Source organism: Diorhabda carinulata, chromosome 6, assembly GCF_026250575.1.
Source record: "Diorhabda carinulata isolate Delta chromosome 6, icDioCari1.1, whole genome shotgun sequence".
Classification (NCBI taxonomy): Eukaryota; Metazoa; Arthropoda; class Insecta; order Coleoptera; family Chrysomelidae; genus Diorhabda; species Diorhabda carinulata.
Genome location: NC_079465.1, coordinates 26,472,955 through 26,496,224, shown reverse-complemented (window position 1 = coordinate 26,496,224; position 23,270 = coordinate 26,472,955). Strand labels below are relative to the sequence as shown.

General features: G+C 30.8%; 2 protein-coding genes across 5 annotated transcripts; one reads left to right on the top strand and one right to left on the bottom strand.

Annotated features, from left to right (window-relative positions):
* On the bottom strand, nucleotides 1–12,219 carry LOC130894696 (nucleolar protein dao-5). 3 transcript variants are annotated; one of them, XM_057801634.1, is made up of 12 exons: nucleotides 12,007–12,219; nucleotides 11,712–11,871; nucleotides 9,998–10,824; nucleotides 8,843–9,103; nucleotides 8,431–8,790; nucleotides 6,921–7,689; nucleotides 6,444–6,865; nucleotides 6,117–6,344; nucleotides 4,540–4,715; nucleotides 4,169–4,379; nucleotides 3,966–4,109; nucleotides 1–3,912 (listed from the first exon to the last, which is right to left on the bottom strand). In XM_057801634.1, the coding sequence occupies exons 2-12, from the start codon at nucleotides 11,854–11,856 to the stop codon at nucleotides 3,772–3,774; spliced, it is 3,684 nt and encodes a 1,227-aa protein (XP_057657617.1). In that variant the 5' UTR covers nucleotides 11,857–11,871; nucleotides 12,007–12,219; the 3' UTR covers nucleotides 1–3,771. The 3 variants fall into 3 exon arrangements, with proteins under 3 accessions (XP_057657617.1, XP_057657616.1, XP_057657618.1); XM_057801633.1 differs by having other exon boundaries at nucleotides 11,712–11,868; XM_057801635.1 differs by having other exon boundaries at nucleotides 6,456–6,865; nucleotides 11,712–11,868.
* Nucleotides 12,220–12,534: 315 nt separating this feature from the next.
* Nucleotides 12,535–23,099, top strand: LOC130894695 (arf-GAP with dual PH domain-containing protein 1-like). 2 transcript variants are annotated; one of them, XM_057801631.1, is made up of 6 exons: nucleotides 12,535–12,977; nucleotides 15,115–15,340; nucleotides 15,825–16,082; nucleotides 16,141–16,469; nucleotides 16,526–16,717; nucleotides 17,600–23,099. In XM_057801631.1, the coding sequence occupies exons 1-6, from the start codon at nucleotides 12,896–12,898 to the stop codon at nucleotides 17,662–17,664; spliced, it is 1,152 nt and encodes a 383-aa protein (XP_057657614.1). In that variant the 5' UTR covers nucleotides 12,535–12,895; the 3' UTR covers nucleotides 17,665–23,099. The 2 variants fall into 2 exon arrangements, with proteins under 2 accessions (XP_057657614.1, XP_057657615.1); XM_057801632.1 differs by lacking the exon at nucleotides 12,535–12,977 and adding an exon at nucleotides 14,249–14,356.
* The last annotated feature ends 171 nt before the right edge of the window (nucleotides 23,100–23,270 follow it).

The window sequence follows — 23,270 nt, the reverse complement described above, 5'->3', positions numbered from 1 at the left end:
TATGTACAATCTATTTATTGATACCAATAAAATAACAAATCATTGATTTAACAAGCATATATGTTAATTTAGAAACTACGGTAACGGTCATGTGATTCAAAAAATTACTGTGAATCTTTAACATTAAAAACTGTTCAACAGAAAGCTTCTAAATAACCCGAGCGAATAAAGTAAATGGTATCAACGTCCAACCACTAAACACCAGGAATTTCAACCCTCAACCCATTACATCTATAACAAATTACCAATCAAAACTGAAGGCTTAATTATATTAAGATTACCAGTACACAAAATATATTTTGTATCAAAGATGACCTAGTAATGCTTAACCATTAGGGTGGAAATTGTAAAGGAAGTCTCAAATATCGTTTTGAAGTAAAAATTTCACTGTTACAAGTCAAAACCAAAAACTAGGTTCTCACGAAGCTATGGACGCTAGAACGCTGGTTAGGCTGCGAGCTGTCCACAACGTTCATTCTCCGGACGAGTAATTGCTTAAGATCGAAGGGTGACGATTCGAAACCCCAGCGAGATGATCCCCGATATCAGCAAGTTTTGAACACAACGGCAACGCGTGGAAACAAAACCGATGTGTCTTTTGGGACAGGAAAGGGTTGTAGTTATACCTGCTTAGCAGCACAACAAGCGTCTCCATTAGGACAACACTGTCCGTGTTCCAATTGATATTATCAACAGATTTAGATGGAATAATGTCTCTCAATCTCTTACAGTCCACACCTGGTCCCCAGTGATTACCATCTCTTCTTTGAATTAAAGCAGCTGAAAGAAGAGGTTTCAAGCTATCGACTCAGTCCAGACTTGGTCCCCAGTGATTACCATCTCTACTTTGAATTAAAGCAGCTGAAAGAAGAGGTTTTAAGCTATCGACTCCGGCATAAAGAAGAAAATGCATTGATCTAAACAGCTAGTTTGATGATAACGATTTTCCTAAAAAATCAATTATAGAAAATTTTCAGCATATCAGTATAGGTAAGATTTTGAATGATACGACCATTCCCAACTTTCTAATCACTTTGTATAAAATGTGTAAAATGCTATAATATATAATTTAGAGAGAAACTATTTGTTATTTCTTTTTTTTACTGACCCCTTTAACTAAATATGTCCGATATAACTATCCTGTAGGATAAAAGAAAACAATTTGTACCAAAATAGAAAATCACACACTATTGAAGTAAAATATGTTCCTAAAAAATTGTCAAACTTTAAAATTCGTTTTCAAATATATGTAGCATGCATAGCAACTTATAGGAACATATTTTCTTTTCTAACCAAGACATAAAGATGGAAAATATGATATTTACACAACCTAATACCTACAATGTATTTCGGAAATATACAGTAAGCTTTATCTTTACAAAAATAAAAATATATAGAACATTATTGGTCCTTCGAGCCGGATTCTATAGATACAAGTACAGAAGTTGTACTTTTCGGATAAAACAAAAGAATTTAACCAACCTGGAAGTTCACAAGGAGATATACGGATGACATTAAAGGTTAGTAAAAGATAATTTCGTTTGGGACGAAGAAATAGTTTAATTTTTATTATATCAGGAATTTACATCTGCCCATATGTTGAGAGCAAACAAAAAAAGTTTTAAAACCTTATTAATTATAAAAAGTATCAATATGAACAGGTCAAATTTAGTAACAAATATTAAATGAAGACGCAGCCAAAGTGTCCATTAAAAATTATCATTTTAATAAAAAGATGTAATATGTAAAAACGAATCATTGTATATATTCAAATGACAAATGTAAAATAATGTTGAAAGATTTTATAAAAACAAATTATTAAAACGGTTTCGTTCGAGCCGGTTTTTATTAACTAACTTAAATACCTAATATAATAACTGTTTTACTAAAAATAATTTATAAAAAGTATAAACAACGAGGTCAAGCATCCTAAACAAATAATAAAGGGACGCACTAACAAAAGTACATAATATGAAAACATCCATGTAAATATGAAGAAAGAATAAAACCAAACTATTTAGACCCGCCACGTATAAACCAATGAAAGATACTATATAATTTTAGATAGTAAATAACGTAAAGATATTAGCAAGGCACAATAATTAATTCTTTGATTTTAAAACGGTTCTAGCTTTGATTAGTATAAAAAATGTATTGGTCCTTTGTTTTATTATTACCTAAAATCTAATTAGTTTCATCTATAGTTCATAATTTCTCATGTTTTAGGTATAAAATAATTAATACGAAGCTTTCTTCAAATTATTTCAACGAAACGAAAGAGTTGTCCAATCAATCTTAATTTAAACCAAGTATAGATATTCAAACCGTTAATAAACTTGGAATTTTACTACCTACTGATACAAAACATAAAAAACGTTATTTTAAAAATTAAAGAAAAAAATTTCCTGTCAATAATGGTATTTTGATAAGAAGAGTACTTAAACAAAAGCTTTAGACTGCAAAGAACATTTTTAAAAAGACTATTATTGATTGGTTTGCTAAAAACTAATGAGTAGTAAGAATACCAACAGTGTTCCAATTATATCAAGAGTTGTCAAAATTAATTGGTTCTTCGAGCCGGAATATATTAATCGAACCTCAATTGTTCAAGATCAATAAATTGGGTACACTATAAAAATTGCTGCTTAGGTAATAGAATTAAGTAAGTCAAGTCCACAAAGATAGCGAGGAATTTTTGGACTCTGTCGTCACTGGGAACGAAATCTGGTCCACTACCTGACACCGGAAACAAAAGAAAAATCCCATCAGTGGAAACATCCAAGCTAGCTGAAGCCAGAGGTTTAAACCAATTCTGTCTGCCAACAAGGTGATGGCGAGGGTCTTTTGGAACAGGAAAGGGTTGTTGTTGTGCGAATTCCTACGTACCGGTGCAATTAATGCGGACCACTACCGACAGACGTTGAAGGACCTTCGGCGCACGATTCAAAACAAGAGAAGATGCATGCTCACAAATGGACTGTAACCGCACACCCCACGAATCACATCTACAGATTTAAATAGTGTCATATCCCCTTTACAGCCCAGACTTGGCCACCAGGGGTTAGGATTTCTTCCCCGACTTAAAAAAACTATTGGGAGGGATGCATTTCACAACCGACGAAGAGCTGAAAGGAGAGGTTTCCAGCTATATACACAGCGCTGGTCATTCGAGCCGAAATTTGTAAAACGAATTTCAATTGTTAGAGATCAATAAAATTGAGACAGTATAAAAGTTGCTACTTAAGTGAGTCAGGCTGGAAGTCCATAGAAAGAATAAGATTAAATTCAGTAAAAAAAGTAGTTTCACTTGTTATACTATAAAGATTTGAATTAGAAATTTATATCTAGGATTATTGCAAACTTTATAACAAGTTAAATTTCTTTTTAAGCTCACTGCAACTTTCTTGAAACACACTAATAATTATTTTATTGTGTTAATTTCTGTTAACACATCTTAGACAGTTTAATTATGCTGTTTAAAGAATTGCACCGATCTTTGGAAATATTTTTGTTTTGGCTACCGTGCTAAAAAACAGTCAAATTTCAATATTTCAATTATACTAAAAACAAACAATTATTTAGTACTACGATATAATCTAGATAATAATACCCAAAAAAAGGATATTATTCAATATGGTGACTTAATTTCTACTTTATGAAAATATAAAAAAATATTTTTGTTTGAAGCATTTTCCTTTTCACACTTTATTACTACAATAAATTTTTGTTTTGTACCGCAAATCCAAATATTCAACAAGTACTATTCCAATTTTACTTTTCGATTTTCGAAAATTTATCCTGACATTCTGAACTCGTCCAATGTTGGATCAGAATTTCCATTTCGTCCTTTATAGCTGTTTCGATCCGATCCTGTCCGTTCACTCGGAACCGTCTTTTTGTAGTTTCCAAGCTCTACAACACCAAAAGTTTTCATCAACTTTCTTAAATATATCCTTTCAAATTACCTGTCGAGATCCTTGCGCAATAGACGAAACGAAATTATCCAATGTATCTTTATACTTTTCGGGCCAACATAACTTTGAGATCAGTCCACGTTTAAACGCTTCGTCGGCTTTTAAATGTTGATTAGCGTATAACAACTCTGCAGCCTACAACAAAAATATTGATACAATTCAAAATGGGGATCATATGGTTACCGTTAACTCACCAATCCACAATTGTTTACATGGGGATATGTTAAAAGGAATGTGGCTTCTCCCATACATCCTAAGCTGGCGTAAGGAGTTCTGAATATGGCTTTATCACTAGCTATAACAGTGTCGAATAGAGATAACATTGTTACTCCTATTCCTACACAATCGCTCTGTATGCCAGCAACTATAACTTTCGGAAAGTGGAGGAGACTCAATAAGAAGTCCCTAAAAATTTGAACATATTAACAAAGAGTATAAACAATTTAATAAGAGGCTAATTTAACAAAATATAATTTTTGAAGCATGTTCCAATATCAAGTACACTGTAATAAGAGTAAACTTGGAGTAATATCAGTGATTTGGTTGGTTAAATTTTTTATCTCACCTAACGCTTTCCGCTAAAGTAGTCGCTTTCTCTATCCTTTCTTTTTTATCATCTGTTACCAAAGATGTGTAATCGAGACCTAAACAAAAAGCTGTGCTCGAAGATGTGAGCGATACCACGTTACATTCCTTATCTTTTTCTAGCTTCTTTAAGGCAGCAGTAAGATCAGCCAAAACCTAAAAAATAGCAACCATCAAGTGTTATGTGATTCCTTGGTATAATTTCGTGTTAATTGACTTATGATTCAGAATTGATTGAAGCTCATAATTTAAAATAACATGGTTGCTCTAGTAGCCTCCGAGGTTCAATAGTAACCTACAGGTCAAAACAGTAGCCTGGGGTCGAAAACAGTAGCCTGTAGGTCAAAACAGTAGCCTCAGGTTAAAATAGTAGCCTTGGCAGTTAATATAATAGGCCAATTTTAGGCTTTGTTACAAACTCTACACAAAATATGTACAGAATTGTTTAAAAATTGCAGTTAAATATTCAGAATTCTTTCATTCGGATACACCTAGGCACAATAATATGAGAGAAAGGTGTTTATTCCACTCTGGACTGAAAATTGTGAATTGACAAAATTTTGATAAGGCTAAGGACACTGTTCTAAGCTTTGTTGTGATCTAAGAAAGTGTAATAATTACAACACAGTCAGGGTTCTGAGAATAACATACTATAAATCATAGTTGCGTTAGCGTCTGAGATTCAATAGTCACCTGCAGGTCAAAATGGTAGCCGAGATAGTCAATATAGTAGCCAAATTGTAGACTACACAAAACATAAACTTTTGTATTTGATTATTTCTATTAAACATAAAGTGTTCTTGTCCATAATCTTCTTTTTCTTTATCAACTTGTAAACAGTAAATTAACTGATTACAATTTTTTTTTAATCAGTTAATTTTTTTACCCAGTCACACTTTAAGTACAGGTTGATAATATGTGACAATTACAGGGCTGCTTAAGCAGTTTGGTGTGCTTTAGGCTCTTTTTTGATGAACATAAATTGTTGGTAGAGTAAGATTGAAAAAATGTGCAATAACTTTAGTGTATACAATGAATACTCGTTCAAAATAGCCATTTTTATAAAAAATACTAGCTTTTAAACTACTTTAGCGTGGAAATAATCACTTGAAATCGATAGCAAATGGTCGCTTTGCAGTACAGCTGCACAATAATCTCTGAGCAGGTTTCAAAACAATAAAAGTGATAATAATTTGCCACTACGGTTGATTATACAGATTCCCTGACATTTATGTTGAAATATGTTGATATTTAATAGACTTAACTGTTACTTCATTAATAGCTCCAAAAAAGTGACTTGGATGAGCTTGATAAGCTAGGAATGAAAGAGAAAGCTGTCATATGCTATATAGTTTCAGAACAATAGTGTATCCTCTTAGTTTTTGTTGCAGTGATATCGTTTAGATTTGCTTACTATACAGTTAATCAATACTGTTGGAATGACAAGGATATTGAACTGATTTGGGAAACCTTTGACTCAAGAAGAAGTGTCAGTAAATCTTCAGGAACTCAAAGGATATGTGCAAATTTCATATTGTTATCATTATTTATACTTACATCGATGGTAAAGTAACCTTTGTCATCAACATAATGCAAATCTATGGATATATGTTTACCAGATTTCTTCATTGTAAATGATTTATACTGTGCCCCTTTGATTGCCTTCGGTATGGATTCTGTAGAATTTTCTTTCGATTCTTTGACACTGGACTCGCTCTCACTAGTAGTGTTCCTTTTATGTTTTCTCGATTTTGAAGAGTCCAATTTCTTTGGAGTCTTCATTGACTAAAAACGTACAGACTGTTAACCATCACTCATCAAAAAGGGATTTTACAGTCACTAAAATGACTAAATCCCCAAATTGAGCAAATTAATTAGTTTTACCTTGTAACTTACTTTATTTTCCTCTAGTTCTTCTTCACTTGATATAGAACTGCTGGATCTTCTTCTTATCAACATCGATGCTTGTGACGAGTAGAAAGTTGGGGATCTCGGCGGTGTGTGGACGGAACTTTTCGTCGAATCTTTGGACATTTTCCTTTCAATTATGGCTGGTGGTTGTTTAACGGGAGGAGAAGTGTTCGGCGCGCTTTCTTTTTTCCTCAACGATTTTGGAGATTCGTTACTGGTATTTTGTACTAGATCGTTTTTGAGAACGTTGGCTCTTTTGAGTAACTCCTTTTCGGCTTTTTCTACTGAATATACATCCTTCTTTTTCTTAGCCAAATGTTCATCAGAACCTTTGAGTTCGTATAACATTTTTATCGCTCCTTCGTCCATTAGCAATTTATCAACTTCAGAAAGACCTTAACATACAAAATATTAGCTACAGCTGTACAGACTGTATATTAATATACTTACCTCTCTTAGATTTTGGAGTAAGCTTAGTTTTACTGACGATTTTCTTTGGTGAATTTTTTTCACTTTTCTCGGACTGTTTCTCTTTCGATTCTTTACTCTTCTCCATTTGAATTACTGTTGGCTTCTTATCAATTTTTTCGAGTTTTTCACTAGATACCGATTTTGTAATCTTAGGAGTTGAAGTTTTATTGCTGTCAGGAACTTTTAATGAAGGTCTCGGGCTTTTTGAATGTTGGTCATCATCGGGATCCCATATAACTTTCTTTTTAATAACCCTGGAACTTTTCGTGACATAAACGTCTGTCGGTAGTGCTAATGGGTCGTTTTTCATTTCAAAGATCTCATTCGAATCTGGATCTTCGAATGAAGATTTTTTAGGAGATGAACTTTCGAATTCTGGCATATCCGTCGGTTTCCGTTTCCTTGAATAAGTTTTCAGTACCATGTTAACTTTTACTTGGGGCTCTATTTCAACGAGTTTTTTCACGGGAAGTGGAACGTCCAAATCTATAGAAGAAATAGATTTTTTTATTGTAGTATCTGTCTTAGCAGCTGGACCAGTTTCAGTTTTAGAATGTGTGTCAGATTTTACAGGAGAACTTGGTTTAGAAGCAGAAATTTTCGTAGCGGTATTTGCAGTTTTTGCTTTAGGATCCTGTCTTGGAAATCTTGGTTTAATTATCCTTTCTTTTGGAAGTTGACGTGGAAGTTCTTGAAGTTGTTGCAGAGCTATTTCACGTTCTATCAATTTCAAGTTGCTATCGTCAACCTAATCAAAAAATATAAATGTATAAATAAAATAAATCCGCTTCAACACTAGTAAAACGGGAGAAAAATCGATTGAATTAAGTGTGTACACATTTCAAAGCATAATTGAGAAAACACTGGATAACAAAAAATAGTTAGTGATGATAACATAACCTCAAAGTGGTTAGAGTAAGTCAAAAAACCAATTTACAAGATTCCAACCATAAAAGATCACCTAATAGTTAGTTTTGTCTAATAAAACAAAACATAATGTAGTGAGAAACCTCAAAGATGATTGCTTATTCATTAAAATACACAAAATTTATTATATCTCTCTCAGAGAACGTTCAGCATTGATCAATGTTCCTTGTAACATTTACACTTAAAATTAGATAGTGATCCAGTCCACGAAGGCAACACTAGAGTGCTTCTCTTTCAGTTTCCTCCTTCTGTTACTTACAGGAGCATTTTTTTAGACCACAGAAAGGCTTTGGGTCAATAAAACATGTTTGTACTCCTTTTCTGGTAAGTATACTGGATCTCCAAAGCCCATATAAAACTTTTCTTCCCGTATCAGAAAAACAAATATAGAATAACTTATGAGAAAATCAGGAGGTGACACCACAAAAAAGTTTAAAAAATGAGTAAAAACTATAAGAATAACTAGTAATATAAAAATGGTGCAAGTTTCATTTTAAAATATCTAATATCCAATAATCAGAATTATTTTAATTATAGTCAATTAAACATAATAAAAACTCACTGCAGGATCCTGAACTTTTTCCATCAGTGGTATTTCTTCCCCATCTCCTTCCAAAATGGCCAACAAATCATCATCGTTCTGGATCTTGGATTCATCCACATTAATAGAATTATTAGATCCTTCACTTTTTGTTTCCATTTTGATTGTGTCTTTTTTCACTTTATCGGGTTTTTTATTGTTTTCTTTAGATATTGTGTACTTTTTATTATCGTCCGGAGCTAACTTATTTGCTAGACGTTGTGTTAATCCTCTGGCAAATTTATTTTCATTAGCTTGCTCTTTTGCTCTAGAACGTTCCAAAATCTCTTCCTCTAATTCTGCTTTGGAGACTATTTGGCTGGTCAAATTGAGATAAGGTACCTTAACAAAAAAAAATTAATAAAGCAGTTTTTTAACAAAAATAAATCAATACCTTGACTCCTAGACGAGGTTTTGGCAACGCCCTACCATTTGGAACACTTTCAACTGGTTTTGAAATGTCATGTCCTATCAGATGCATGGGTAATTCGTGAATAGGTTTACGAGTCCTTCTTGGTTTTTTCTGGGGCACTTTATCTTGCTTATCTCTAGGGGTTTCCTCATAAACTTCCACTAGCTGTACAGAAGAATCGTCAGGGTCTTCTTGAGCTGATAAATCTACCGATGAGGACGTTTGAACTACCATATACTGATCCTACATGTAAGTTACAAATTTAGCCATTTAAGAAATATGATGCCAATGGGACCCCTATAAAATTGGTTGGCTCAAGTCAAAAAATGAACCAAAAATGTATTGTGAAGACTTTTTAGGTGCGCAAATCAAATATTAGGTACATTTATAGTTTTTGGAAAATTTAAAAATAAAAATAAAACGTCTGCTAGGTTTTTAAAGCTTTGGGATCTCTAGTTAAATAAAAATAGTTTTGTGCCTTTTGTTTCACATAAGAATTAAGTGCAACATATTCTTCTCAAAAAGTATTCCATATTCAACATTTAACCATCAAAAATTTCTTGAATCACATATGTTTCGATGACCTCAATAGAAGTGGTGGATCTTAATGAGACTGATGCATATTTCAAGGAACAAGCACCCAAGTCTCATCAAGATCCACCACTTCTAGTGAGGTCATTGAAACTAAAATTATTCAAGGAATTTTTGATGGTTAAATGTTGAATATGGAAACAAAAGGCACGAAATTTTTTTTATTTATAGGGATCGCCAAGTTTCAAAAACCTGGCAGACCTTTTCTTTTTTTTTGAATTTTAAAAAAACTATAAATGCATCTAATATGTGATTTTCGCATCTTATTCACAATAAATTTTTTTTATTTGGGCCAGCCAATTTTATAGGGGTGTCAACTAGGACCTATAATTTCCATTAAACTTGATAAAAACTATAAAACCGGAAAAATTTGCACTTTAAGAATAGAAAAATATCACTAGATGCAAAATGGGTGAATATAGTACTCGTTAGTTGTGATTTATATGATATAAAACATAAAAAATTAATAATAGCTCAAACTTTCGTTGAATAAAGAGAAAAGTTATTGAAATGTGGTGATTCAGATCATATTAAAGTCAATCTTACCTGTGAATCCATTACACCTTCATATGCATTTAACTGGGTCAACTCAATATGTTCTGCTGTATCACCTTCAGCCTCTTCATTGGGTTTCAAAGGGCTTTCCTCCTCTATTTCTAAACGAATTATCTCCTCAGTTGAATCTGCATTATCCTCAATGGCAGATAGTATTTCATTTTCTGTATTATTATTGATTACTTCATCAGTTTTTTCAGTGTATTCATCGATAGTATCTTTCACTATACTTTCATTAATGGTATTTGATTCATTACTGTTTTCAATGTTTTCCAATATATCTTTAGAATGGGCAAGATCAGTTTCAATAAGAGAATCTTCAATAATACCCTCAACTTGATTAATAGTATTTTCAATTGGATCAGTATTTTCACCAACAGGCTCAGTATTACTATTAATTGTGTTGGTAGAGCTCCCAACTAGATCAGTATTATCTACACCAGAATCAGTGCTGCTTTCAACTGGATTAATACTGTCTTCAGCTGTTTGATTTATCAAATTAACACTAACACCAATTGCTTCTTCATTACTTTCAACAGGGGCTTCAGTTAAGTTTTCTTCATTGATACTATCTGCAGTTATTTCAGCAACTTCAGGTTCAACAATTGCTACTGTTTGGTCTTCATTTAGTCCATTAATGGTAGATGATTGTTTCAATTGGGTCTCTTCTGCGGTATTATAAGACTGTTGTATATCTGTTTCTTCAATTGTACAAGACTGATTAGATGGATTTTCAAGACCAGTATCCTGATATTCCATAGGTTGGTCAGAAGGATTACACTGAGCAGTTTCAGGTTGTGCATTGTACTGTTCACCATCTAAAATCAGTAAATTTACTGTTTATACAAATATTTTTCAAAAAATACCTGGAATATTCAAATTTGTGGAACAGTACGATTTCTGAAGTAACAGGATTTGGCTATGCCATTTTGTAAATTGACCCAAAATAAATCGAAAATGCAGTATAAATTTTTTCGATATTCTACTCCATTTTTCGAGATATTGATATTTGAAGTCAAAATAGGACTTTAGGACTTTATAGGGAAAGCTATTGAAGAAGATACAACTGATCCTGATTATAAAGGTGAGAATGTATTTCAAGATTCACAAAAATCTCACACAGTCATTAAATACTTTCTTGTGGTGTAAAAAGTTAAAAAATTGTGAATTTTTTGCAGCTAAAATTGTCTAGACAAAAAGAAGAAATTTAATTCACATTAGAATTATTATTGGGAGGCTTCGTTCCCTCGTCCCCACCTAACCTAACGCCACGGGAGCTTGAAAAATTATATTCTTCATTTTCTTTTAATTTTGTCCTAAACAAGTTAAATTGCCGCGCCACAAAAATCGTACTGTCCCTAAGTTAGTGATACAAATTTTGTGAAATAATTTTAGATGCAATAGGTACATTTACTAATTTTAAATGGACTGGTAGAATCTCAACATAGTAAACTTAACTTGAAAAGAAATTCAACACCTACTGGGAGAAAAATGTGCTTTGATTATAAGATTTTAATATTTCTACAAAATTACCTTTAATAAGGTTAAGAGTATTCTTTTTAATATCTATATAATTGTTAAATAATCAAAACAAATTATTGTTTATATCTCACCTATGTGTTTAAAGATATCAGAAATATATTGGTATGTGAAATATGTACCTGTATATTTACAAAAGAAAATTAATTTATTAAGATTAACATACCTTCTAGAGGAAATCCATCACTTTCCATTTGAGATCCCATTGTAAAATTTTCTTGTGAAAAATCCATATTCTGTTGATATGGGACCTGTTTATTTACATCTATACTTTCAATGGTCTCATATACTTCAGTCACATTGGTATCCATTTTTTAAAGGATCTACTTAAAAAGTAAACAGCTAAACCAAAATATGTAAAATAGCATTTTTAATTAACAAAGTTTAATTATATATTCCTATATATAATAAAAAACGTGTTTTAAAGAATGAGTAGGAAGTGTAAACACTCAATTACATACCTTAATCTACAAAAATAAATGAACGTAGTTCTGTGAATACATCAATACTTCACTGTTCTTTCATAAAAAAACACTGCCGATCCGTATTTTGTCCCAAAAAATTACCACTTATCACGGTAAGAATAATAATAGTTAAATTAGTTATTTCAATAAGAAATTACAAGTAGCCATTTCAACTACAGACCACCACCATCACAATTATACGACTAATACGTCACCAAGAAACTTTATAATACGTTCCTTGATAAACTCCAATCTGAAAAATATATTTTGTTAATTTCTAAGAAGTAATTTCCCAATTTTTTATAGAAATTTAATATTTCAGATAATATTCATGAATTTTACATATATTACTTAGATTTGTCAAAATATTAAATTTATGATAATTCCGGAACGTACCTCTTAATGACAGGGCGCATAAGTGCAGATTCACATACTGAATAGTGACATTTATATTTAAATTGAAGGATTTATTTGGCTTTAAATCACGTGAATCAAAAGTCAGCAACCTGCAAGCCTCAACTGTGAAATCGGCTTAAGTAAAAAGCGGCATAAATGGGTGGGAGGCCTCACATTGTCGAATTCATCGAGAAAGATGCAATAAACGAGATTTATGAAATTTCAAATCGGTAAATTGTGTGATTACTCCTACCAATAACAGTCTGTGTGATAAACTTTAGCAATTAAGCGAATTGTGAAGAATTTTTCGTGACTATTGTGGTTCGCATAATAATTGAAAACGTGAATGGTTTTAATAAGATTTTGAATTTCTTCAACAGTTTAAATTTGACTACAGTGCGCAGAAGAATTGACAAAAATGGTGATGGTTTATGGTTTGTTGTAGTTGCCTTGTGTTTTTAAAATTAAGTATTTCGTATAAAATGATAAGATGGTTGATAGAAACGAAAAATTTTTAAGTGAACTATTAAAATACCCGGGAAATAGTGTTTGTGTGGATTGTGAAGCTAAAAGTAAGAACGCATTTTATTTTTTCCTCCGTTACAGGCATGACATGCATACATCTATCACAAATAAACAAATGTTATTATGCTATTTAATACGATTATAATACACTATTTTTTTTAATTAAAATATATGTTGAAGTTATTAACTCTCAATTTAATCTTGTTAACACCAAAACTGTTTACTGCCACATTTCTGGGAAGAACTATGTTTTTGTTTTTCCAGGAAGTAACATTTATTGTGTTTACTGGAAGTCGGCACCGATTTTGTGTGAACGATTACTGACCCACAACTGTTTCACTCTAAATAAAAACACGTCCAATGAATATTCCTTATCTTCTATTATATTTTATCTGTGAACAATTTTTAAATGATTCAAAATCAAGAATCATTTTATTATTCTGATCTATTTACTGATTTGTATGTTCCGATTTATTCCAAATAATTTATAGTGTGTATTAAATGAAATAGGAATTCCTCAACAGACTGAATCAATTTAGAACAATTTTAAAACTAACTTTACTAAATATATTATCCTATCATTTGAGTAGAACACTTTGTTGAACAATGAATCGTAGTTATATGAAAACTAACAAGATTTGTAAACAGTTGTAATCTTTTTTTATTGTAGCATGCTTATCACATACCAATACTTAGTAAACACATTCTTTTTTAACATTTAAAACTCAACACAAGGTATTAATAGACCAACATGAAAAAGTAAATAAAAATGTTCAACTTTAAAATTAAAGCTGTTGATAATTAATTATTATATTATTTAAATTAATAAGTAATTTAATTGAATATAATGTCTCATATTTAGTGGTAGCTAAATAAGGTATGAACCTGTTTAAAAATAGTATGGATAATATTGAAATATTGGAAAGTTTTAGTGGTCAATTAAAAACCACAAACGTTAATTTATCATAATTAATTTAAACATTTTGTTTATAGATGTCTAGAGATATTTGAGCTTTAGTTATTTGTCAAATTAATTGTTTGTTATTTTCATGCTTCTTTTGCATATTTTCAAGTTTAATAGGTACTTTAGATAAGGTACTGGAAGGTGATAATGATAATTTTCGATATAATTTATTATAGTCAAGATATTATGATATACTGGGTGTTTCTAAATTCATTCAACAAAATTCAGGAGGTGATTGCTTGTATGAAATTAAGATCAGTCTTTCATATAACAAAATTTTAGTGATATCTGTTTAGTGGTATCTGTTTGAACTGCCGATGTGTATTGTTATCAGACTGCACCTGTTGGTGGATTTAAACATTTTGAAAAACCTTATCTTTGACTTAACAGTTTCATCTTGCCAAAATTTATTTGGTGTATGTTTGATTGATTGATCCATTGATCCATATTTCATGTAATTAGGTAATTTTTTCTCTATACTACAATATCGTTTTTTTCTATTAAAATAAATTTTCTGGAATGCTTTTTCCAGCTAAATTATTTTTTTTCCTTAGTGTGCTTCGACTCAACTCTTATTATCCTGAACTGTGACAAGAGACAAAAATTCTTTTCTAAAGCAGAACTCATCTATTTTCCTTCAAATTCTTTTTTCCAAATGATTTTCTATTTGAAATTTCGATTTTCCTGGAGTTTTACGTGATGTTTCAAATTCGCCATATTTATCTTTTTCAATAACTTAATAAATCATAGATTTTTCAACACCAAATATACTACTAAATAATTCCACTGTGTCATCAGCACTTTTACATAAATGTTTATCTGTAAATGATGTGAAGCAATTAAATATTAATGTTTTTTTATTAACTATTGAAGGACGGATTTACGTGGCTGTTCCAAATTTTCACAATAGATTGCACAATGCACTTTGCAAGTTGCAACTAAACTTTTGTCCAAAAAACATTCTTGGCAAATAGGTACTCATAGATCTTATGATGAAGCTTAAATACAAAGGGTTTTTGACCACTCCAAACCTTTTTCTATTGAACTGAACAGCTTATGGTTAGAAAAGACCAATAAAAGCCCAAAAATTTTAGGAAATATTTAGATCATTATGTAATAACATTTAAAATGACTGAACTAAATTTTGGATTAGTAATTAGTTTTTATTACTCTCTTGTACATAAAAATAGTCAATAAACCAAATTTATTATGTTTAATAGATCCAGAATGGGCTTCATACAACATAGGAATTTTTGTTTGTACCCGATGTTCTGGGGTACATCGAAGTATGGGTGTTCACATAAGTAAAGTTAAACACCTAAAATTAGACAGATGGGAAGATTCCCAAGTTGAGCGTATGACAGAGGTAGGCAATACAAAAGCTAAATTGAAGTATGAAGAAAGGGTGCCACCTTGTTATAGGAGACCAAAAGAAAATGATCCTCAGTAAGTTCTATAATAATGCTTTTTGATTAGTTTTTACTTCCAATATTTTGGATTTTTATGTACACACTCATAATTTTATTTAAGATTGAAAAAATCTCCAATTCCAATCATTTAAAGTTGTCTTAATAAAATGAATCTACGATCTGTGGATTAGAAAGTCCAATATATCTAATGATACGATGAAGATACAACCAAAAGTTTTTGCAATCATATTACAAATATGTACATATTACAAATTCTCATATTACAAATATGATTGCAAAAAGTTTTGGTTGAACTTTGTGTAGATTTGAAAACAGTACCAAGATAGACTTGGTCTGGATGTATGTTTGTAAAGAAAGAATGATAGAAGTGTCATATTTTATCAGAACCTACTCTATAATATTATCCTGCCATACATAAGCATAAAATTATTATTATGAAATTTAATCGAGCAATTTGCTGTTGCTTTTATATAATTTTGGCATAATTAAACATTTTTCAGAAGTTTGATTGAACAGTGGATAAAAGCTAAATATGACAGAGAAGAATTTTGTTACCCGGAGAGGCAGATTTATACCAGTGGTAATATGCAAGGTTTTCTAATGAAACGCGGAAAAGAAGATAGCAAATATCAACCAAGGAAATTTGTGTTGTGTGAGGCTGACGATACGCTCAAATATTTTGTAAGGGAAAACAAGGAGCCGAAAGCAGTACTGCGAATATCTGAATTAAATGTTGTGTTTGCACCAGAAAAGATAGGGTTAGTCCTATTGATATTAATTAAAACTAAGTTACCATAAACTCTTGATTATTTTTAGGTATCCAAACTCTTTGCAGCTCACTTTCTTAAAAGACGGAACCACACGCCACATTTACGTATACCACGAAGAATCAGAAATAATAGTAAATTGGTACATGGCGATTCGATGCGCCAAACTTCACAGACTTCAAGTGGCATATCCTTCAGCTAGCGAATGCGATTTAGTCAATTATTTGACAGAGGATTTTGCCAAAGAGGGTTGGTTATGGAAGACGGGTCCAAGAACCTCTGACGGATTCAAAAAAAGATGGTTTACATTGGATAATAGGAAGTTGATGTATCACGACGAACCGTTAGATGCTTATCCGAAAGGAGAAATATTTTTAGGTGAGTTTTTGGCAAGTGATGTCATTCAAAGATGAGGAATTTTTACGTATTTATAGGTCACACGCTGGATGGTTACAGTATAAGAATAGGAGTTTCACAGGGAGTCAAAGATCAAGGATTCTCCTTTTCTCTTACGACACCTGACAGAATTTATAATTTATCTGCACAAAGTGAACATGATCGAGACCATTGGATTGAGGTGATACAAAGAGTTTTGAACAGACCTCTAACACCACAAGATTCCGCAAGTAAGTAATTTAAAATATAAATATTACCAGAAGACTAAGAAAGGTATTTAATAAAGATGATGTTATATCAATTGCTTACTCCAAAGCCTTTGCATGTAGCAACTCCTTTCGGTTTATAAAGTTCTTACGAACACCTTCAATAAATTTCATAGTTGATTGTAGTTTGCTAGCTCATATATTTTTCCAGAATCCAAGGATGAATGAGGGCTCAATTTTCTAGCACTCTTCTTGATATCCAAGCTTGGTGCCACATCGTAGTATGTTTAATAACTGAATAAGTGCGTTATTTTCATTTATCTACACATTTTCATCTATTTCTCCAAACAATAACAATCAATCAGTCTTCTTTTACAGTTATTTCCCACTTTCTCCTTGCTCTTCTTTTTATTTTTTATCCTGTTTTCAGTACCTCAACTAGTGCTGTATTGTTTTCTAACTTTTGTAAATGTCCTTGATTCTTTATATATATATATATGTAGTAGTTCAAATGACTCAACAGTAATTGCTATAAAGAAGAAGAAAAAGTCACCGCTGTAAACTAAAAGGAGAAATTTGTTTTACACCGCAAAAATTTGTTTAAAACAAGATACAGTAGTTCAAATGATACATTTATAATTAAAGGAAAGAGGAAAGGGTAATACCTTAGTATAAAGTGAAATTTTATTTTCTATAAGTATAGGTACATAAAAAAGAGTCATCAGTGTAGGCTATACAAAAAAATTTGAATACTTTCATTTTATTTGGTAAGTACAACCACTGTGATTTAGTGTATATTTCGAGTCTCAATTATGTTTTCTCCCCCAAATTGGGTAAGAATATGATATGGAAATGAATTTTTACACAATTCTAGTAGCATCATTAAGTAATTTTTTTTATTTTCAGTTTCTGGACGGCTGATACGTAAACGAGCCAATACAAATTCAATCAACATATTTTCCCAAAGGTAGTTGAGACTTGTATATAAACAAGTAATGTTTCTATCGACCTAGTCTTGTATTAATAATTATCATTATAATAAGCCTATATCACATGATTACTCACTTAAATACTCAAATTTACTGGTAATTGTTGTTTCACTCAACAATTATTATTAATATCCATATAAATTAAATTTTTCGTGAGGGATCATCGTTGAAAATCAAATGGTTTTGTTATTTTTTTCAAAAACGGATCATTAAATAATGTGACATGTCAGTAGAGTCTACCAAGCCTCAAAATAGCCAGCAGGCGTATTTCTGGTTAAACAAGTATTTACAAATGAAACGCATTTTTTGTTTTTCATAAAATTTTCCACCAAGATTAATAATACACTTTTCCGTGTGTTGGAATCAATTATAGAAATACTTCCCCTACTCTTATCTGAAAAAAGAGGTTTCTTCTTGTGTCGATCATCATTGACCACTAAACAAAAAGAAGTCAGAGGGTACCAAATATTTGTGGGAGAACATCTCTATTAGTTTAACATGATCTGTAATGCCACAGGCAACAATTTGCATCGAAGTGCTTCTGTTCGACTCGAAATAAATAATTCGTCATCTATGAAGATGTTTCATAATTTTTGATGCACATTTAAGAGTTTTTTTCTTCATTTCTTTTGAGTAACGGTCAGATTCTTTACTAATACCCACTCATTATAACCTTTAATCCTTATCCAAATACTGTATAATGAACTGCACTTTTAAATTCACCACAAACAACCCTAAATCTCACTTACATGACAAAGTGTTCAGATTAGATGTATCCCAAAGGATCTATTGTGTCCCCTTCTCTTACTGGAGCACTGGGTATGTTCAGTGTTTATGGTTGATCTATTAATTCCACTCTTTTTAGAAAGTTTAGAATGTGGGATAGCCACTGCCAAATTTGATATTTGAGAGATTAGTATGACCAAAACCATGCCCGGATTGGTACAGATTGGTACTGGAAGGCTAATTTTGTTACAATTTTTTTGATGAAAATCTGTTGCCTAATGTGTAGTTTTTGTTCCCATTGGGTTATATTCTGAATTTTTGTCACAGTTTCAAATCTATTGTTCCACATCTGACGCATTGTTTATTATTATTATATTCACTATTACACTGACTGGTCCTTCGATCCGGAATTAACGACCTGTGAAAGGCTCGAAGGACCAGATAATGTAATTGTGAATGTTATTGTAGTAACAGTCTGAATATCTAGAAATTTCAATTTAAGATTTGATATAAACCCTTTTACTATAATTTTATCCACAATATTTGATCCCCGATCAATATTTTTGGAAAGAGAAAAAAGTGATGTATACTTCATTCTATATTTAAAAAAATTATAAATAATTTTAAACTTTATTAAATCCATTATTGATGTTGATATCAGTATTTTTAACAAAAAATCATGTGAAATTTATAGTACCATAAAGTATAGTGTTTGAGCCATTATTTTTTCTCAATATACATTTTATTTAATATATTTACACATTTTGGAGTGCTATTAACGTTTACCTCACTCTATTGATCAATATTTGAGGTTTTAACTTAGAATTATACATAATAAACTTAAAACTTCATTTTGGTTTTGCAAAAATTGTCTCAATAACTTCTTGAGACAATGGTCAAATGTCACTAAAATCTTGCAAATATCTCGTTTCCTTTGGCTCTAATACTGTTTAAATTTATGGGAATTAATTTAGAGAATGAATTTTTTTTATAAATCAAAGCGTTTTTGATATAAAGAACAAAGAAGGCGCAGCTTTTAGCTATTAAAAATATTCTCAATTTTCCAAATAGTATTAAAGTTATGTGAATGACAAATTTTTGTGACTGAGGTAATTTTTATAATTCCAAATTAAAGGTCTATAAAAATTTTGACCTTTACGACTGGACTACTTTTCCATAATTGATTTAAACTTTCCGTTTTTGGAATATATTTAAAAATAAGCTAAATAAACACTTTTTCATATTTTTTTGTGAGATATTCAAGATATTTGTTTTTTATGACTAAAAAATATCTGATTTTTGTTTATTTTCACGAATATTAAATGGAAATTTTGAAAATTTACTTACATTAGGTAGCGTTTGTTTATTTGACTTTGAAATAATGAGTATTATACAGTTTCCGTGAATCAAGTTGTGCGAAATAAAAAATTTTTCTTATTTACATTTGGATTAGAATTCATTAAAGATTTTATACGAAATCAAAAATCTGTTTGGTTTCACATTTATATTTAACCCTTTTCTATTTTTTCATTAAAAATAAAAGTTAAAATAAAATCGAAACTACAAACTTGCAACTTGTTGATAAAAAAAATGTATTAACAGCTTTAAAACGTTCTTGTTTTCTTGAGATGACTATGTATAATGTAATCTGTTATCTTATCTAGTTATAAGACTCTTTTGGCTTGATAAGTCAAAAACCTTTTTATTTTGTAATATTTATAACCATATTCCTATCTTCTTTGATGAACCGATCTAATAGATCGGTTCATCAGTTAAAAATGGACGTGTATATTTTTCTACAGCATGTTTTTGTTGATGGGAGTGTATTTTTAATATGAGCTATTAGTAGCACAAATTTATGTATTATTTCAATCTGATCTTGAAGAAATCTTTTTCATAATAAACAATATGGAACAACCAAAAGGTTGTATCGATAACCCACAATGAAAGTTTTCGGTTACTTCACCCATACACACATCAAATCAGCTCCTAATCTTATGGTATTTAAAAATCTACTGCTTTTTGTAACTAATATTAATTTCTCATATTCCTGTCTTAGTTTTAAATAAAGTATCCAACGGTATCAACTCCCTATGTCTATGGAATACCCCAATACACTTGATTTTGACCAATAACTTTTCAGCCACTAATAATGTATAATTTTCATCAAAAATAAAACATTAGTGATCGAAAGCTTGGAATATATGAGGAGATACGAGGTGTAATCAATTTTTGCAGTCAATAAAATTTTTATTAACCCCCTTCAAAGTACTACCCTTGGTTAGCTATGATTCCATGGCTAAAAGACTTCTTACAGAATATCAGCTCTATTGTAGGCTTCCCAATATCAGAAATGTTCCACTTTTTTATTTTCGGTGTTAGAAGTCACATGTTGCTAAATCTGATCCATTGAATGGACTTTGGCAGTTTTTTTTTCAACTAACAATAAGCAATAAACCATTCATTCGATCCAGCATCGGACTCAACGTTTTCAGATCTGCACCCCTACATAGAGCAAAGGTGATAACTGCGAGATTTATTAATTTTTTTATTCATTGTAGCTTGAATGTCATTTACGTTAACAAAAGTATTGACCCTTTGGTACTCCATGGAGTATTAGGTACTCTTAAGCAATATATTGTAATTTACCACTTGCACAGAGTACAACCTATAAGAGATCCATTCTTCAAAGCAAGATTTGTATCACTGAACTTCTAGAATTTTAGTTTATACTTCATGGGAGATGCAGTCATATGCTCAAGATGAATCACATAATGTAGAGCCCGCATGGCAACTACCAGTCACATACTCCAGAAGACCCACCATGGCTAAAACTTTACGAATACCAAATTGCAAAGTTTTCTTTTAATAGCAACTCTAAGATCTTTGGATCGGAAATGAGAATATAAATTAGTTAATTTTTTTTTCGAGTTACCTAGGAATTCTACTGAAAAATGCTCCTTTCAGACCCATATGTTACTATTTCTTTTTTTTGTTGAAAATAAAGCCAGGAAATAAACAAAATTTGTTTATTGTAATGATAATTTTATTTAAAATAAACTAACCCAACTAGTTTATCTCAAAATTATTTGTTTAAACTAATTTGATTCCCAAAAGACCAATCGCAAAAAACTGAAGCCAACCAATTTTTGTAAAAATATTTTTTTAAAACTACTTTGTTGCCTAAAGACCAATAAGCAACTTGAAACCCCATTTCCATATTAAAAAAGGTCCTTTTGCTCACGCGAATCATTTTTTTTTTTCAAAATTCATTTCGATACAATGAAACAAATTATATTAATGTTTATAATAAAGTCGTAATTGCATGTATTGTCGCTAGTATTAGTTTTTATTTATTTTGTATTCAAATATGGCGTTATAGAAGCGCACCATTAATCAAATCGAAAGATCATACATATTCTTCAAGGTGGCTTATATTTAAAATGCATACAAGATGGTCCAGAATTAAATACATCAACTACTTAAACTAGGATACTATTTTTTATAACCTTATTGTGTCAAATATCTTCAGAACTGTATTGATTACAGGGTTTATAAGACGTTTGGATAAATAATTCTATATTACCAACTCACACTGTATAAATAGTACTGGGTGGTATGTTTCAAACATTGTTTTATCTATAGAAAAGTTTTCAATTATTCAAACTCGAAAATTAACATATATTTTACATCAAATAATTTCCTATTTAGAGTTAGGCAACATGGCACGAATGTAACCCAGACAGAGATACAACCTCTTGGAACCAACGTCATAGTTAAGCGATTCCAAGTGTCCCTTAGACACTTGAAGTTCCATTAAGGGGTTAATACGCATAATTAAATATTGTTTTCTCTCGTTTTAACCTTTTAAAGAGGAAGGTAGCTTTTATCGTAATTTACCACCTTTCAATAAAAAAAATTGAAAAATAAAAACAAAATGGCGGCCGTTGTAAAAGTTGTAAAACCAAAGTTATTTATTTTCATTTTTTCACAATTTTTTAGTAAATTACAGTAAAATACAAAAAATCAAATAAAATAATTTAAAAAATCTGTCGATTGTAGAGCACTGAAAACGCGTGCGCACTCGAACTATTATAATCTTCTCATTATTTCGAATTTCACTATGAAAGGATTCGAAAAATGTAAAAAAATAAATTTTTTGAAAATTATAACCGGTACTGGTTCCTTAACGTATCAAATAAATTACTTTTATATTGATGTAACTCTAACCACCATAAATATAATTATTTATAGCTTTTATGTACAATAGAATTTTAGTATTTAAGGCGGCTTGTACACCAGATACGAGGTTTTTAATAGTTTGATATTCGTCGAATTGTTTTTTACAAAGTTGTTTTATATGGTCAACTATCATTGGTTAGCAGGAAGATACATTTCAGTGACATAAAATTAATCATCCTAACGTCTTATGAACATCCCAAAAAATAAACAACAGAAAACAAAACTTTTTGTCGGTTATTTAAAAAAATACCCCCAAACATACCTCCCTTATTATTCGATTTGAAAAAAAATATGTAATTCTAGACCACCTTGTATAAATAAATATTTTTAAAATATTTATTTCGGAATTGTATAAACTTACCACAAACGATTCTGAAATCAATTACAAATATATATAAAACGTATTTATAGTTTTTCATATTTGCTCAGCAATAAATTTTTTTTAAAAATATTGTATTTTCATTTATATTAATACAACCCCTCTCTAAAAATTTACATAATTGAATCGAAACGTTCAAATAGATCCCTTTGGATATATTTTTTAACCCATTTATTGAATCATCGTTAATTTTTTCTTAGGTATTTGACAAAAGCAGTGGCGTAATTAGGCGTGGATGAAA